At 40.0% G+C, this 18,049-nt stretch overlaps 1 protein-coding gene across 1 annotated transcript in view; it reads right to left on the minus strand.

The window, feature by feature from the left end:
- Positions 1-414: 414 nt before the first annotated feature.
- The window catches only part of TRPM6 (transient receptor potential cation channel subfamily M member 6), an 86,373-nt gene continuing 68,738 nt past the window's right edge, over positions 415-18,049 (minus strand). The window contains exons 33-39 of the mRNA XM_058044564.1: positions 11,499-11,564; positions 8,826-9,112; positions 8,486-8,568; positions 7,753-7,958; positions 5,813-5,864; positions 1,435-1,541; positions 415-536 (exon numbers count right to left, since the gene is read on the minus strand). Of these exons, the coding sequence (XP_057900547.1) occupies positions 415-536; positions 1,435-1,541; positions 5,813-5,864; positions 7,753-7,958; positions 8,486-8,568; positions 8,826-9,112; positions 11,499-11,564 (923 nt within the window). The remainder of the gene's footprint in view (positions 537-1,434; positions 1,542-5,812; positions 5,865-7,752; positions 7,959-8,485; positions 8,569-8,825; positions 9,113-11,498; positions 11,565-18,049) is intronic.

The following is an 18,049-nucleotide window of genomic DNA, read 5'->3' on the forward strand; positions in this document are numbered from 1 at the left end:
AGTGGGCTCTGACTGAAAATGAATTATTTGCACATGTATACATTCGTTTATTTAGTAAGGAGCAGGAAGAGAAACAAAAATTACTACCACTTGGAAATAAACTTGTCACAGTCATCTTCCTAAGAAAATATAACTTGGAACCATGACCCACATCATCAAAAATGGCACTGATGGGAGAGTTCATCCAGGTAAGGGGTGACCTGCTCCTGGTGATTTGTTAATCTGTACAAGAAACGCCACCAAAGAGAATGCAAGCGGAGTCAATAAAGCTAATTCTTTTCATTCCTTGTCTATAGGGTCTAGCTAGGGCAGAGAGATGCTGCACTCAGTCACCTGTATTTTGTAATTTTGGACAAACCCTTGGCAGTGATAAAGAACAGGTTTTGAAGGATGCAAACACATGAGCTGTCTGCTTCACAGCCGTGTATCACACTCAGAAGGCTTATCTGCATCATCAGCCTCTTCAGTGCTTGCTTCCACTTCTATTCCAAAGCCTGGACCAGCAGTTTCCAGCGTGTAGTCGCTTCTTCTCAAATCTATGGCAGGAAAACAAATTCAATAATGCAGCCAAGTGAATGTTTGAAAAGCACAAACATCTCAAGCAGTGTGCAACCCAATAACTCATGGCAGTTTATTTGATGTTTCCAGGAGGAAGAAAATCTGGAGCAAGGCAAATAAGAAGCAGGGGGTTGAGAGCCCTGGGGAACTCAGTGGTGTGAGCCCATATGAATGAACCTTCCCTGACTGTATTCATTCAGCTGATTTTCCCCTTTATTATCTCCAGCTGCCACAGACAAAAATAATCAAACCAATAATACTGCAGTTTCTGTTTCAGAATCAAATAGCAATTATTACTCCATGTAGGCAATGAAGGGAAGGAGCTTCCTCTACAGAAAAAAAAAATCAGTGGCTGAAAGTCATACAGAAAGCAATCTGTTTTGGCTTTCAGTCTTTAAAACCTGCTATACATCACACAGAAGCACATTCTACCAAATGTAATGTGAACAACAGGCAATCCAACCAAGCCTAAGTAGGGGCTGCAGCAGGGCCAGAAAACCTCCAGCTTTTCCCCAGCTGATGCATTGCAAATTTTCTATTGTTACTCTTTCTTACTGTAAAAATTATTGCAGATGTTAGCTGTAGTGACGATCCTGGAAAAATGGGCTCCCATTTAGCAAAGAAAGGGAAAAAATTTAATGGGAAGAAGCTTTCATGCTGAATGGCAACATTAGGCTGATGAGCTCCCACTCTTACATGGATGTTAGGCAATAGAGCAGTATTCTAATAGCTGCCTTTGCACAGGAAGACTATGGCTACCTGAGTCTTTCAGCTCAACAGAACTTCAGTTCTTGTCTTTATAGCACATTGAGGCCTTTACTTTGCTGCACTTATAAAGTTATACATAGATTAAAAACTAATTTTTACTTTGCATACCGGGAAGTTTCAGCTTTCTGCAGCAAGAATTACAACGATGCTTTGCAATGAAGTTTCTTATTGCATCTTCTCCTAGGTTTGCTGGTCCAAATACCATTTTTCCAGACCTAAAAGAAATATTCTTTAAAAATCAGTGAATCTAAAATGAAAAGGTTAATACACATTAAAGTTTTCTTAGATATGAGATAAGAAAACTGTCAGTTCCAGTAAAATATTAGCCTAAATATATCCCACACTACTTTTTTTTTTTTTTTTTTCTCTAAAGGCAGACAGGACACACCCATCGGTGTCTACTAAGAGGCTCAAAGGAAATATGGGCACAGTGACATTTTGATGATGCTTGCTATAATTGGTATGATTCTGCTGCAGCCACCACTTTTTCCCAAGCAAGTAGTCTGGTTCCAGTTTTGATGCTGGGTATGTGAGAACAAAACAGAGCTAACAAGGACTTATTTTCTCTTCAATTAAAACAAGAAATGCAAAGTCTAGCAGAACCCTCACCACAAAAACCTGCAGCACAGAAAAATTAAAAAAAAAATATTAAAACCTCTGAACCCACAGTATGCAGCTGACAAGCGAGGTTTTAAAATGTATTGTCTTCATCCTGTGCTCATCTCCATGTGTCAGTTCTCTGACCAATTCATCAATGCTACTAGGGGATCCATTTGTGGAATTATATTGCATATTCTGAAAGAAACTGCCACAATTACAAACAGAAACCACCTCTATCCACACACATATTGGAAGTACCCCACAGTTACCACAGATTCTTAAGGTAGTCTGAAAGCTACACTGTATTTTAGTATATGCACCTTTACTCTCCAGAATTTGACAGTCTAGACACTATGGAACACAGAACACAAGAAACACTTCCAAAGAAACTTTACTAATACCAGTATTTTATTTTAATGATATGCAGAGGGAAAACAGCACATTTCTGAATCTGAAATCAATTACAGCTCTGAGAAGCTATAGAAAAAATACTTTAATTCTATCAAATCTATCTGTAATTCACACTAACAAAACTATATTCTCTCTAGGGAAAACAGTGTTCAAACATGAAACTTTTCCCTTTCACACAAGACAACAGCAATGATTAACCAAAAGTACCATACAAAATTTCGTGTCTTTCTGATTTCTTGCAGACCCTGGAGAACATGTGTCTCCTGGATGTTGTGAAGCATTCATCTAATCATCTTATAATGCAAATTAATACATCAAAAAAGGAAAGAAGTGAATTATCAATCAAGGGCCATACTTAAATAACTTTAAATAACATGATGCAGTATAGCCATTTCCATGCTTTTCTGGAATCTGATGAAATGCTAGAGAAATAGAATGTACCTATTTGCTTGAGCAGATATAGGAAATTAGGAAGACTTTGCTAATTTCAAGGCCACACAACTACTCTGATACCTCCTCTAATCTAACCATTACTCCAAGCAAGGTGAAGCAAGTAAGACAGAATGATGTCTTCTCACACTGTTTTGAGATAAAAAGGTATACTCTCTGTAATATACATGAAGTAACCTTTCCTGTCTACTCATTATAGACAATGCTTCATGAGGAATACTGCATTTAAATTTGGAAAATTATTTCAAGGAATCTGGGGATAAATGGGAAATGATCATCAGCCTAGAAACTACAGCTAGAAACCATAACATGTGAAGATTAGGGAGTAGTTTAACATGAAAAAAAAAAAGATTGAAGGAGAAGACTGTTGATTCTTTTTTTTCTCTGAGTTGTCAGTAGGTAGCATGAGAAAGAAACATTTCAATTAAAAAAAAATAAAAAAAACTAAACAAAACCAAACAAACAAAAACAAAACCAGGAAAAATCTTTCAGGCAGTGATAATATCAAACAATTGGAAACAAATGCTCTGTGAATGTATCAGTTCTTTTCAGTCTGAAACTAAGAACACTTTTCCTCATTTCTGAATGTCATATAATATCCCTGAAAACTCTACCTCATTAACTTTGTTTTGGCCTTACAAACTAGTACATGTTACAAAAAGCACCCAAAGTATTTCTTTTGAGGCAATTCTTCTCAACGTTTGGGTAGGGCAGAAGTCTACAAGGACTGTGTTAAACTGCTGCTGTGCTGTTTTAAAGGAAATCTTCTTGTGTATGTCATATCTGTACCATTTTATCACTTCATACATTCTGTGCAATTCCTGTGGCCAGATCTTACACTGATTTGCACCAGCTCAGGTTCTGTCAGAGCTGTCACAACATCAGGCGTACTTTCCAAACAGAGCTATTATATTTGTCTTGACCTGGATATAAAACCAAGACATAAAGCTATCTTTATGGACTACAAAGCTATCTTTATGGACTACCACAGACCTGAAGGTCACACTTCGCCACTGCAAAGACCTTTCCAAAACACAATATGGGATGCATGAAATAAAAGACTTACATAACACATGACAGGAAAATGACATGAGCCAATAAATTGATGGAGTTAAAAGAGCAGAACATAAATAACTTAACTATAAGTAAAGCTAAAATTTCAATCAGCCCCATAAGTCAGGAGCCATCTATTTTATCCTGGGTTTTCAAGAGAACATGAACGCCAGGTATCTTTTGAGGTAGGTTTTGATTGTATCAGAGTATCTCACTTACAAAAGAAAACTTAAAACACATTTTGCCTCTGTCAGAAATGTTTCTCCTGTGAGAAAATGAAGGTTAGAGCAAAGACAGTGCTTTAACAGTGTAATTCTTATTACTCTTTTACAAAGCATTTCTAAGAATTGGGTACCTACTTACAGAAAACACCACAGTTTCACTGCTTTATTCCTTTATAGCCCTAAATCAAACAATATTGTTTTACTAGTTATTGTTCTGAAAGTTTCCCTGAATACAAGAAAATCAAGCTGGGTTTGATTAATTAATCAACACCTGCTCTTTAACTAGGACTAACTATTTTGCGGATGATAAACAATAAAAAGTCCTAAAAATAAGATCAGTAAACAAAATCATAGCAAAAACAATAGAGAAGAACACTAATAAAAATAAACTTCACGGTAATTAATGTAGGTAAATATTATCCTTATGTTAAAGAGGATAAGCTGACTTGTCTTGTGAACTACTTTGGTCAGTGCCTCTCTGCTGTTTACAGCAATAACTGTCACTGTTTATGTGACCACAGACATAAAAAATCTACTTGAATAGTAGCAAATCAGAATTTCATGCATCCGTACCTTAAAGAATTAAAATTTGCTAAAGTCATGAGAACAACTACACGATTGACCTCTCTGCATCTCTAACTTGAGCTATCTATGTGCTTCTGTCATGAACATATGGTCTACTTAGGGCAAAGATTTTGTCACCGAGAAGGACTCAGCATATCTTTGCTCTCATATATTTGCTGCTTTCAAAATAAATTTTAAATGTACAATACACCTAAAGTCATAATTAACCATTAAGACAGTCATTTATTAATTATCTTTTTGAAATACTGATTATGGTCCCGGAACTAAGAACTTGCTTACAAAATTAACTTGGATTTCCAAGTTGTAGGCAAGTAATCTGTAGGCAACTAACATTTCTATAGTTAGTTGCTCTTTATATTAAATTAGACTATTTACATTTGCATCTCCCTACCTTCCTACCTTCCAAACATGAGACTTCCCTTCAATCAAACAGCACGAGCTGAGCAAGGGTCAGTCAAGATGAGCAGCAGAAAGGGGAGGGGCAGGGATGTCAGGGCAGATCTGGAGAAGGGTGAGGTTTGGGAAGAGTAGGAGAGCTGTAGGAGAGCAGCCATCAACAGCACTGCTTCTGCTCTTACTGCAGGAAATTCCACTGAAGAGCAAGGTCACAGAATGGGAGAGCAGCCATGGCTCTGATTCTGAAATTTGATTCACAAAGGCAGACTGCTGTTTCTCTCTGTCTAGTCTATCCAGTTTTTGTAAGTTCCCACTCATGATTTACCATCTGCATATCACATTTCTGAAATCATGCTGCGTGCTTAAGTGAAGAACTAAAATCTATTGGAGAGGGGCATGAGGCCTTCTCTTCGTCCTCTTAAGCCATTGTGGCCCCATATACTCCTAGAAAAACTCAGGGGAAACTGGACTGCCACATTCATATCCTTTGTACAGCTCTGTGAAGAGACTGCTCCCAGCACAGCAGCGCAGACCCTCCCGCCTTTCATCCACCTCTTAGCCCACGTGAGAGCTGGGACACTCACAGTCCTTCGAAGCATGGCAGAAGACCCAGTCTCTCCAGTGGTGGCATACTATTGTTTAACTCAAACACCATGTGAAAAAAGAAATTAAAACCTCCCCCACAAAATATAGAAAACCATCCTAAATATACAGACTGCTGGCTGAGTGTCTGAAATGAATGACAATTTCAACAGAAAGAAACCTACTTTTTATCTTCAGGTTTAATCACAGATGGATCTGTAAGGTTTTCCCCAACACCTACAACAAATAAACATTGTGTGTGTTACAAAGGAAGGTAGTCATGATTTTGTAATCTGGCACTTAACAAAAGATGTAATTAACCATTTAATTGATACATCATAAAGTGTCATAGTTAAAGTGGTCATGAGCTAGAATGAAAATGCTATAAGTATAAATATTTGTAAAGTACTGGCAATACAGTTACAGTTCTTCAGCTGCTTTGAGGTTAATTTATTTGTAGATGGAGAGTGTATGAAAATACAATAAATACTATGTTGAAGCTCAACTAACTAAAATGTGACCAACCAAAACACTGTTATTTTACTTGGAGTAAAGGTACTAATCAGATACGGATCTTACCAGTATCAATAGAGCTACTTTCAGACACACATTCTCTTCAAGGTAACAAACACAAGAAGCCACAACTTCATGATGTGCAAATATTTGCATCTGTTATCCCTTTCTCCATTTGGGTGGCCAAGGAAGCATATTAAGGAAATAATTACATTATGACACCTACGTTGCAGTTTTCACCAAACTGATTAAAGTATATTACCTTTACCAAAATCATCTTTTCTTGAATCTGAAAAAATTGCTGTGCTTTTGTACTAATGAAAAATCTATGGTCATATGACCATGTGATATGTAATTTTTTTTTAATTTCAACATGGTTAATTTAAGTTTTGCAACAAAAATAAAGATTCTGGAGACAGGATAATGCTGCTGAAATACCCCCAGACTGCAAAATAGGCCATTTCAGTTGATTTAAATTAGGCAAAATGTGTACATACATATATGTGTATGTAGAGATGGCCATGATATTAAATAGTAAATTGTTATCTAGATTCATCCTAGTAGAACTCCAAGGAGAGCAGCCCTTGCACTTTTCCTGAGTTTCAGATTTAGAGAATTAAACATGAGGCAAAAACTAGAGCTGATCTCTGTTTAAGATGAAAACTGGGATTTACACAGATGTTTATATTCTCCATTTTTGAGCCAACACAGTTGCTCTGGAATTTTGAGAGTTATGTAATAAGCCTGAGCAAATTTCATTCAAATTCTTATAGGCTATGACAGAGACACGTTTATTCTTTCTGTATAATTTCTTTTTTTTTATATGCAGCTATAGCAAATCAAGGCAAGGATGGAATTAAAAGCTTATTTTGCACAATAAGTGTGTCTTTTTTGTAACTTACAGTTTCTGGATGCCGTAAAATATAAATATGTTAAGTCTCTGGCTACCCATAGACCTTTCCCTTGACAGAAATGAAAACTCATAGTGTTTATACTGTTTGATGGGTGATGTTCATCTGAACATTGTCAACTGTTTTATCTCCTCAAAATATGCCATCTTCCCACTTACATATGTACAGTAAAATGATCACATGCTCTTTGAAGGAGTCACCAGACTTTGTGAATAGCATTCAGATTTACAGCTTATTTCAACTGCATACAGATCTATTAATATGAACAATAAAAAATGCAGAAAGTTCACACATTTTTGACAGATTTACATACATTTTGTGTGCATACATACCCGAGTACATTTGAATCTCTGTATTATTTATACATTTATGAAAATATTTATTTATTAAAAATACAACTACCTTAACTGTGGAGTGGCTTTTTTGGAGCTGGATGAAATGTTCCTGCAGTTTATCTAAGTGCTCTTTTGGTCTTTCAGCCTGGAGGCATTTGAAGCAATATTATTTTCCCATTACACCTACATTAACCTAGACTGTTTCTGTGGATTCTCATTTATTGGCATCACACAACAGATATCCAGAGGTTTTTTGAGCTTTGCATTTTCTCATCTAAGTGAGAATTTGGCCCTCAGTACTAAAGTCTCTTTTGAGATTATTACTTTTCATCTGGTTTCAAATAGCAGTCCTATGCTAGCAGTCACCTTGCATATCCAGGACCAGGAGCTCCCCACGGGTGTAGACATAGGTCCAGTGAGAGAAGGCCAGCATTAGCTCTTCCAGCAGGCTGATGGGAGTAATCTCATCTCCATTGTTGTTGTTGTATTTCCGAAATTCCCCAGTCATGTACTTCTCGATGGTCAACCACTGCTTTGCTGAATGGCAGTAGATGAGGAAAACTTCCAGGAACCTGTAAGTATAAATACTGTCTGTCAGCAGCTGGCAAGGTAATGAGCACCCTCACAGTCAGCAGCCATCAAGATGCACAGCAAACATAGGAGAAAGGAGGACATGTCTTCTTTGACTGGAGCATTTTCAACAACAACAGTAGGTAGGTAGAAACAATAAAGAGAACAAAGACTTTTTTGGTCTGACAACTCTCAAAAAAAAGCACCTTATTAGAAAGTATAGTTTATGAGCAAACAACATAATCCGATTTACCCTAGTGCACTGTAAATGAGCTACACCCAATTATTTTAGTTAATTATGTAAAAGGCAGTTCTTGCTTAAGTCTATGAAACAAAATGTTTATTTTTTCACTACATGTAACTGTAAGGACAAACTTCAAAGCTGTCTACCTTTCCTCTTAAAAGTTCATTACCTATCCTTAGACATCATCATTAGCACTGCATTATCAGTGCAACCCACAATGGAAAAGGAGGATGAAAAGAGAAACTTCAGGTGCTTTCACCTAGTACCCAAAGACTTTGAATTTACCTTGGAGTATAGGGAATAGTATGAGGCTTCACTTGGTTGAAGGTATAGATTAACTTCTGGGCAACCCTTTGCTGTTGAATCTCCTGAAAAAAAGATAATATAAACACTACTTCGTTTTCATGAAGAAAAGTGTCATGAATTAAAAAAAAAAAAAAAATGAACAATCACACACATACCCTGATTATCTAGTTTTTACAAATCAAATAGGAGATACAACTTCCTCAAAACCTTTTTTCTTTCCAAAAGATAACATCAAAACACATGTCAACCTCGTTGAAGACATTAACAACTCCAATATCAGGCTAGGCCTGATGTGTTGTTCCTTCAGGTCTGAACTCACCCTGAGACAGAGATGTAATACTGTGCCATGGTGAAAGATCTTTTGCCAAGCTTGAACCACCTCTGGCAGGAAAGACTTCACAATGAAAACCTGTCCCAGCTTTAATACATCACTCTCAGACCAAGTGCAGATGACCTTCATGGCCCTCCGCAGACCCCCATCCATCTCCTCCCGTGACAGGACTTGGATCATTGCAGTTGTGCCACACTGGGACCAGGATGACATGCTTTTATCAAGATTCAGAGGTGAACTCTCTTCTAGCTGATAGACTGTCACTTCCTCTCCAGCTTAAATAAAAAGAAGTTTTGTTAGCAAAACTCACTGGCAGAAAGAGGAGAGAACAGAAGTTTCATTTGGTGTCTTTAAATAACATAGCTCTTTACACACCTTTCTAAGCCATGTTTCTTTAAAAAGAGAATTTTTTATCATAACTGTTCATCTGTCTGAAAACTTCCCCAGCCTAAACTTACTTACTATTTATTCTTCTACACATTCATTCTTCTACTATGATAATAGGTGGTCCAAACAGCTTGTCTTAAACCTCTAAACAAAGAAAAATTCAACACCTCCTGGATTCTTCCACACAAATACGGCTCACTGATACTCTAGTCCATAGCAGTCATTTAAAAGAACATATTTTTAAAGGGTCACCATTTTTATCTCCAGTGTGCAAACTCTAAATATCCCATGTGTAATTCCCTCTCTTTATGCACTTATATGAAGTGAGAATTTTTAGTAAGTCTTTTAAATTAATCATAATCTGTGGAACACTCTCTGATTTTTTCTTTTAACTCTGTGTTTCACAATGTAAACCCCAAAAAGCAACAAACACCAAAACAAACTTGCAGGAACAGAACATCTAAATTCAAATCTTAGTCTAAAACAGTTTAAATAATAGTTTAAAATAATAGTTTAAAATAAATCTAGGGGAAAATCTTAACAACAAGGCAAACAGTTTGTAATAGTTATTGAATATTAAAGGGATTTAATTTTGTAGTTGATACAATATTGGCTGTAGTCAAGAGTGCCACCTTTTGCTGCAGAGAGCTGAGTTTGTTTCAAAAATTGTGACTTGGTCATGATGTGATGAGCCAGGGAAATTAAATTGAAAAAGACATTTCCAGGAGAATGAGCTAAAGCTTGTTCAGGAAGCTCGTTCAGGAAGCTCATTCAGAAATTATTAGGAAGCTTACAGCTTTGGTATTTTAAACTAATATTTTGATTTTTTTTTTCTAGAAATTCCAATGTTATATGCAAGGATGAAATGTTTGAGGTGTTCTGCTCCTGCTAGTAACATTTTTTCTGCAAGCAGAACCTAGTGACTTTTAACTCAGTAGCACTCTCTTTCCCCCTGGAGAGTTGTAGTGGCATTCCTCTCTTGCAGCAGAAACAACAACACTTTTCTGTTGCCATTTGTAAACTAACAGCAAAGTGGACTGATTTTTTTAAAATCTGGCTTTCCTTCCTACAACTCACATAATTTGTAACATTAATTAATAAGAAATAGGTTTTCACTGGCAAGTGTGATGAGGTAACTAAATTGCCAAAATAGCAAAGACCATCATAAGCAATTACAAATTGAATTCAGACTTGTAGATTTCCTCCCCACTTTTGAGCTTGCCTTTCACTAATTAGCACAAATGCAGATGCTGTTGAATCCATTAATTTAGGCACATTTTAATTTAAAATAAAGCAACTGGAAAAGTCAGTACCTTACATAAAAGACAGACACTTGAATAAAGATAGTATAACTAGACACATTTTTTAATCTTACATTAAGTCTTTATTTTATTATCTTTTGACAGTTTAATACCTAGAAAGCTCTTCTGGGAGCTTCAAAGATTAGATTAGTTGCTATGATAAATTAGTTGCTGTGAGACAAAGTATTCTACCTATTGAGAAGGCAGCATCTAGATATCAAGAGTCTACAGGCAGACCTTCTGCTGTTGTAAGCCAATACTGCACACTATTTTCAGAACTCTTCCCAAAAATTTATGGATTATGCTCTACCATTCTTCAGTTACAGCAAAGATTTTTTTTTTTCCTTGACAATAAAGACACTAAAAGTTTTCTGTGCCAGATAAAAGGATAATGCTCTTTAAATCACTACCTGGTTTTCTTCTTGATGGCATATCCTATACATAGATTTACATATCCATCTGTGTTTGTGTCAGTGTGTGTGAAACAGAAAGAATGAAGTTATCAAGGTTAAGGGGAAGCTTCTAGCTGTCTTCAGGTATCCTAAAGATGGATACATAGAAGATGGAGTTAGACTCATCTCTGAGGTTGACAGCAGTCACGTGAATACTAGCAGATACAAGATACAGCAAGGGAAACCACAACAAATATGCAGAAACTCTGGATTCATGATTAGGTCAATCAAACAATGTAAGAGGTTGCCCAATGAAAATGAGGAGTCTCCATTTATAGACAAAATCAAAATGCAATTCACAAGTGCCTCAGCAATCTGATTCAATTGACCATGGAAGGAGTTGGAAAAGGTGACCACCAAAAGTCCCTAACTACAGCACAACTACCATTCTATCTTGTTTTGTCTCTTTCAGAAAAGAAGAATTGTTGAAATAAATCCAAGACAATTTCTCAAACACGGTTTTTAAAAGATAATGCACCAACTATTTATAAAGCAAACATAAGCTAGAAGTTGGTACTCACCAAAGAGCTGGACTGGTGTAAATGGTATGGTCTGAGCAAGTCTCATTAAGTTGTTTCTTTCAACAGCTGCAAAGAACAAAGATTTCACTGCTAGGTTGAATAAACAAGCTGACTAAGTTTGAAAAATGCTTGGCTGCACTTTACTGCAGTGTACAAAGCCAAGGAGGAGGCAGCAGTGTGACATTGTGTCACATCTGATCACCATTTGATTTACCCAGACAGCAGCGCCCCTTTGCACACTGTTGTGTTTCAGGAATGATATTCCCCAGTTTGATGTTCCCACTGAAACATGTCAAACCGCGCACCATTCTCTCACTCCTCCTCCTCCCCCTGCCCTTGCCCCTGCTGGGGCTGCAGAGGAGAACAGAGGGCACAAAGGGTAAAGATCATGGGTTGAGATAAGAACAGTTTGCTGGAAACAGCAGTGAGATAAGGAAATCAACAGCAGCAACAAACTGATGACAAGGGGCACAAAAAATGAACAATTCACATGGAAAACCCCTGACAAGACAGCCCTACCTTGATCCAGAAGGGACCCTGCTCCCCAGAAGAGAATCCCTTCCCCACAAGCCTTGGCAATGACCTGACATGACAGAGAACAACCTCTGGGCCCTAGCCAGGCCCCTGGCTGGCTTCTGCAAGTAATTAACCCTGTCCTAGTCAGAAACAGGAGAGAAAGAGACCAGAAACTCAGCTAGCATTAAAGTTTTGCATCTGGAATCATAACACAGATTCCAAATTCAGTCATTACTCTCACACAGGCTTCAACAGGCTTCAGTCTCTTCTACAGGATTAACTTCAGTGTAATTCCTCTTCTACAGGATTAACTTCAGTGACAGCTGACAGTCCAGGTCTCCTTTAGACATGTCAGAAGTTAATATACCCTAGGAAATGGAGATAAATTCTTCACTTTTCCTCTTTTAAGAAACCAAACATCCTTCAACAACCCAGATGCAACTGCCTCAGGCCTCAGCTGTACTACTTGTCCATTTAGGGGCAGGTTAGGTCTAAACATCTGCAAGACTCTCGAGATACGCATTCTAAAAGAGAGTTTTCAGTGGAGACGAGTGAGAACTAACTGGTGACAAAGAAGCAAATTTTTTAAACCAACCAACTAACAAACCAACCAAAACCAAACCCCAAAACAACAGAAAGGAAATGCAAGAGGTGAGCTGCTTTAGTAAGGTATTTCTTGATACCCAGAAGCCATGAAATTAGGTCTGCACCCCACTTTTTCAACCCAGGCAAATTAGATTTGTTTTATTCAATGCTCTGCCAAAGCAAACTGGAGAAGGAAGTCTCCTACACTCTTGGGGAACAAATAATGAAACTATTTTAGTCAGTGGAGAATTAAAGAGTTGTGGCAGACTGGCTCTGTAGAAAAGACTTCAGTTCTATTCTCCCATGCATGATGATGGTAAGCTCAAAGTCAGAAAGCACTCAGGGTTACCAAAAGTGTCCAAATTTTTGTCAAGATAATTCAACACAGATTAGTTTTTCTGTATTACCTATGCCTTTTCCCTACCTGAGACACTTAGTGGGATTCCACAGAACTTGCCAAAAAGAAGTCAGATACATCCTCCTTCCAAGTATATACATAGATATAGATGTATATGTACATAAGCACTGGTATGTCCATAATCAATGGCCAAGGTATCTGTTGAGCTCACTGAGCCCATGGCTGTGGATTCTGTCTGTCCTAGATCCCTTCCAGGGCAGGAGGGCTGCTGTGCTGTCGGGTGGTTGCAAGCTGCATCACGAGCTCATGACCAGTGTATCTGGAGCAGTCCGTACTCACTGTCCATGGCAGTTATGGCACACAGTGCCAGTGTCATTCAGCAACCAAAAATATACACACAGTTTGGCATTACAGACTGTTGTCACTCAAAAATCAAATCCCCTTCAGGTACACATCCTGTTCCCCATCCATCTGCATTTCTCCAAAAGTTCAATCAGGTCATTGAACAAAAAGATTCCCATGGGTGGGTTTGCCTTTGCTTGAGACAGGCTAATGCAAACTGACTTCCCAAATACATTCTTTATATGCACCACAGGGTCTTTATCCCCTTCTACAGTACATGAAGCCTTTGATTGAGCTCAGTTGGTGGAGCCTCTAGTGTTAACTAACCAGGTGGTTTTAATACTAACCAGGTATTGGGATCTAAATCTAGATCCCAATATTTCAAAGTCCCACCAATGTAGTTTGTAGCAATCCATTTTATTGTTCAGCATTCCTAGAGGCTGGTGCATGACAGAGAACACAATACCCATTTTGATACTGTACTCTCTGACCAAGGGTTCTACGAAGCTATTTTTGAAATGGGCCCTATTGTCTGACTGACCTCTTTCTGGGGTGCCAAGACAGTGTTCTGGGCACTGGGGTGAGGCACAGGGTGCATCTCTGCCATCAAGTGTTTTTGTCATTGTATCTACATAGAGTTTGCCTTGGCACATGTGCAATACAAACAATGCCAGGCCTCTCGATATTTATATTTTAACCATCATCCCCCCATACCACAGAGGCTTTATCCCCTTTTCATTTCAGCACATTTCACAGTTATCAATAATGTCCATGGTTAATAGTGCCCATGGTTAATCCAACCCTCACTCACGAGCCCATCTGTATTGCTGCATCTCTTCCCTGTGATGGAAGGTGTCATGGGCCCAATGAGCCAGAAATAATCCACACTTATGATGCCAGCCCAGGCCCACCCAAGACACTTTATTCTTGGCAGCCCAATCCACCTGTCCATTGTTGTGATGTTCTTCAGCAGCCCAGCCCTGGGGATGTGTGCATCTACACAATGTGCTTTTACAGCAGCTTCTCTGCATAGGCACTGGTGTCTTTCCAGAGCTCAGCAGCCCACATGGGTTTACATCTTCACTACCTATTTATCTTTTTCCATTGTTCCAGCCACCCCTGCAGTGCATTTCCTGCCATCCACAAGTCAGTGCAGAGGTGCAGCACTGGCCATTTCTCTCATTCAGCGATATCTAAAGCCAGCTGGATGGCTTTCAGCTCTGTGACCTGACCTGATGCACCTTGTCCCTCCATAGCTTCTGTGACTCACCATGTAGGACTTCATATAGCAGCTTCCTGTCTTTGGTGGGAGTACCCTCCAATAGAGGGAACATCAGTGAAGAGGCCATATAACTTTTCATTTTCTGGTAACTGGTTAAATGCTGGGACCTCCTCAGCACAAGTCACCTTTCCCTCCTCTGCTTCCAAAGATATTCCAAAATTTTCATCTTTGAGCCAATTTGTGATGACTTCCAAGATTCCTGGGTGCTTGGGATTTCCTATTGATGCTTGTTGTGTGTTCTGAGTGATGCACTTATTCCATGTGTCATCAGAGTCATGATGCGTGTCAGGGACTATCCTCTCTGAACATCCAGCCCAGCACTGGCAGTCAGGGTGCCAGGAGGAGCTGTGCTTCAGTGCCATACACTTCTGAAGAAGCTCAAACACCTTCATGAGCTGCCAGGGTCTTTTTCAGTTGGAGTGTGGCAGGCCTTGAGTCCTTTGTATTCTTGACTCCAGAACCACAAGGATCATTCTCAAGCCTCCATGGGTGCGTTTTGTCAGAGACTCCAGGAAGGACCGTTCTCCTCATCTGCAGTGTAGAGTAGTTTTCACATCTTGTCCAGTCCTAACTGGCCCACTGGCTACTGCTACAAATTAATCTCCTGTTTAATTTGTTTAAGAGCTTGTTGTTGTTCAGGATCCCATTTAAAATCATTCTTCTTCTGAGTCACATGATAGAGAGAACTCACAATCTGACTCTAATATGGACTATGCATTTGCCGAAAACTCACAGTATGTAGTTCAGCCTGTGTGTCCTTGCTGCTGCTTGGTGGGGACGTAGTTCTATTTTGCTAACTATGTCCATTGGAATCTGACAATGTCCATCCTGCCATTTTACTTCTGAAAACTGAATTTCCAGCACAAGTCTCTAAACCTTACTTTGACTGATGGCAGGACTGGCCTTCAGGAAGATTTGAATTATCTTCTCCCCTTTTTCAAAAGCTTCCTCTGCTGTGTTGTCTCACAAGTTGATGTCATTAATGAATTGCAAATGTTCTGGAGCCTCTCCCTTTTCAGAGCAGTCTGGATCAGTCCAACACAAATACTGTGGCTGTATTTCCACCTCTTGGGCAGCTGGTTCCAGGCGTACTGGACATCCCTCCAAGTGAAAGCAAACTGTGGCCTGCCCTTTACTGCTAAAGGAATAGAGAAAAACACATTTGCAATATTGATGGTGGCACCACTTTGCTGTCCTGGACTCCAGCTCATACTGAAGTTCCAGCACGTCTGGCACAGCAGTGCTCGGTGGTGGCGTGACTTCCTTCAGGCCACAATAGTCCACTGTCAGTCTCCATTCTCCACTGACTTACACACTGGCCACATAGGGTCATAAAAGAGTGAGCAAGTCTTGCTGGCCACTCCCTGACTCTGCAGTGCAAGAATCACCTCATGGATGGGGTCATGGAGTCCTGGTTGGTGTGATATTGCTGATACTGCACTGTTGTGGCAGCCACCAGTACCTGTTCTTCTTCAATCCTCAGCCACCTCACAGCAGAGGGGTCCTCTGAGAGACCAGGCAAGATGTTCAGTGGCCCAACTTCCTCTGTCTCAACAGCTGTCCCAAAAGCCTAATTTTTGGGTCATTGAAATACCCTCTCCTGAGGGTATTTCCCAGGAGATCCTCTGCCCAGGATGCACAGGGCCCCTGGGCCAGTCACAGTGGGGCGTGTTTGCCATTTGTTCCCAGGCAGAGTCATTTCAGTTTCCAGTACAGTCATGTGTTGGGATCCCCCTGTCACCCCAGAAATAGAGATGGATTCTGCCCCTCAATATCTTGATGGCATCAGGGTACATTGTGCTCTGGGGTCAACTGAAGCCCAACACTCCTGTGAGTCTGATGAGCCAAGGCCATGACGCCCACAGAGTCCAATAGATCTGACTGTCCCTTTCCCCTGGACGAGGAAAGACCTGGCTGAATGAAAGAATCCTCTAATTCTGGTCAAAGAACTGTTCACGTCTTGTAAATACAAGCTGAAAGTCCCTTCAAGAGGACTGAAAGTGACATCAGCCCTCCTATTCTGTCTGAGGCCTTGCTCATTGGAAACCAGAGTGATATTTGGTGGTTGTTCTTCCTTTCAACTCATACTTCTGCTGCTAGGCTGAGGTGGGTTTTCCGTCCCACTTCTTCATGCCCTCTCCATGGTCACACACAGAAAAAACCCAGGTTGCCTCATGGTGTGTACCCTTTCTTGAGCATGGGGGTACTTGCTCCCAATAGCAGACACTCTGGTCCATACTGGTAAGGCATGGTAAATTTCCTCTTTATCTTGCTTGATGGACTACTAGGCAAATGTACAGATGACAAAAAATGGAAGGAGATGTTGACTCCCTCAATGGCAGGGAGGCCCTCCAGAGAGACCTTTCCACAGCCAAGGTGCAGGCCAGTAGGGCAGAAAAAAAGATGATCTTCATATTGCCAGAGCTAAGTAGTCACCATTCCCTCACACTCGACAGGAGTTGCCACTGAGAGTTTCTGCTCTATCCTCAATCCCTTTGTCAATGCCCACATCCAGGGACAGGGATCCCAGCTGATTGGTTGCACTACCATAGAGTTTCATATCATGGGCTGTGATACCCCAACACCAGAGCCCCCAGGTCAGCAGGGACTCTCCTGACTGGTGGCTGAAAATTTTTCACATGCCTTGTAGTTAGAGGATGAATTTCTCCATTTCTGCTTCCCATTCTGAGGGCCCTGCTTCCTCTTCAGTATGCAAACTTGTCTGGGCTTGAATTTCTTCTTCTGTATAGGAACAACTGGTACCAGCAAGGGTTGTTCCTGGGGTTCAGCTGAAGTTTGAGTGGCCACAGTGCCTGTTGTTCTGCTTTCCTCTTCTTCCCCCTAAGGGTGAAGTCTAGTGTTGAGAACAGTGTCTGATAAAGAGTAAACAGGGCCCTGCACATTGCAGAACTTTGTGTTTCTCTGTAACTGCCACAACATTTATCTTTCAAATATTCTACCACCTTAACAGGGTCCTGTAGCTGTTCAGGGGTGAACTTCCAAGCCATTGGAGCAGAATAATCCTTCAAAAGCTGGCCCATTTTCTCCCACATCACAGGCCAATCATGACTATCCACCCTCAGGGTAGATCTCTGAAAGACCCTCTTAAGAATCCCTTCTTCTAATCAGGGTGTAAGACTGCACTGAAGAGACCTGGCAGACTTAGCAACAAAAGCATGATTTCCTTAATATCCAAAGGGAATTTAAAATCCTCCAAAGCTGTTGTAACAGGTCTCAAGAAGGAAAAATGAGTGAAAAGCTGGGGAAAATAACGCTTCCCTGTTCTGCTCACACACTGGGTACCATTATTCAGAAACACAGTATCATACAATATGCCGAGGGACCCATCAGGAAGCAGACCCATTAGGATCATCAAGTCCAAGTCCTGGCCCTGTGCCTGAGAGCCAGACTGTGTGCCTCCAAGTGCTTTGTGAGCTCTGTCAGGCTTGGTGCAATGACTGCTTCCCT

Source organism: Melospiza georgiana, chromosome Z (genome assembly GCF_028018845.1).
Source record: "Melospiza georgiana isolate bMelGeo1 chromosome Z, bMelGeo1.pri, whole genome shotgun sequence".
Taxonomy (NCBI): domain Eukaryota; kingdom Metazoa; phylum Chordata; class Aves; order Passeriformes; family Passerellidae; genus Melospiza; species Melospiza georgiana.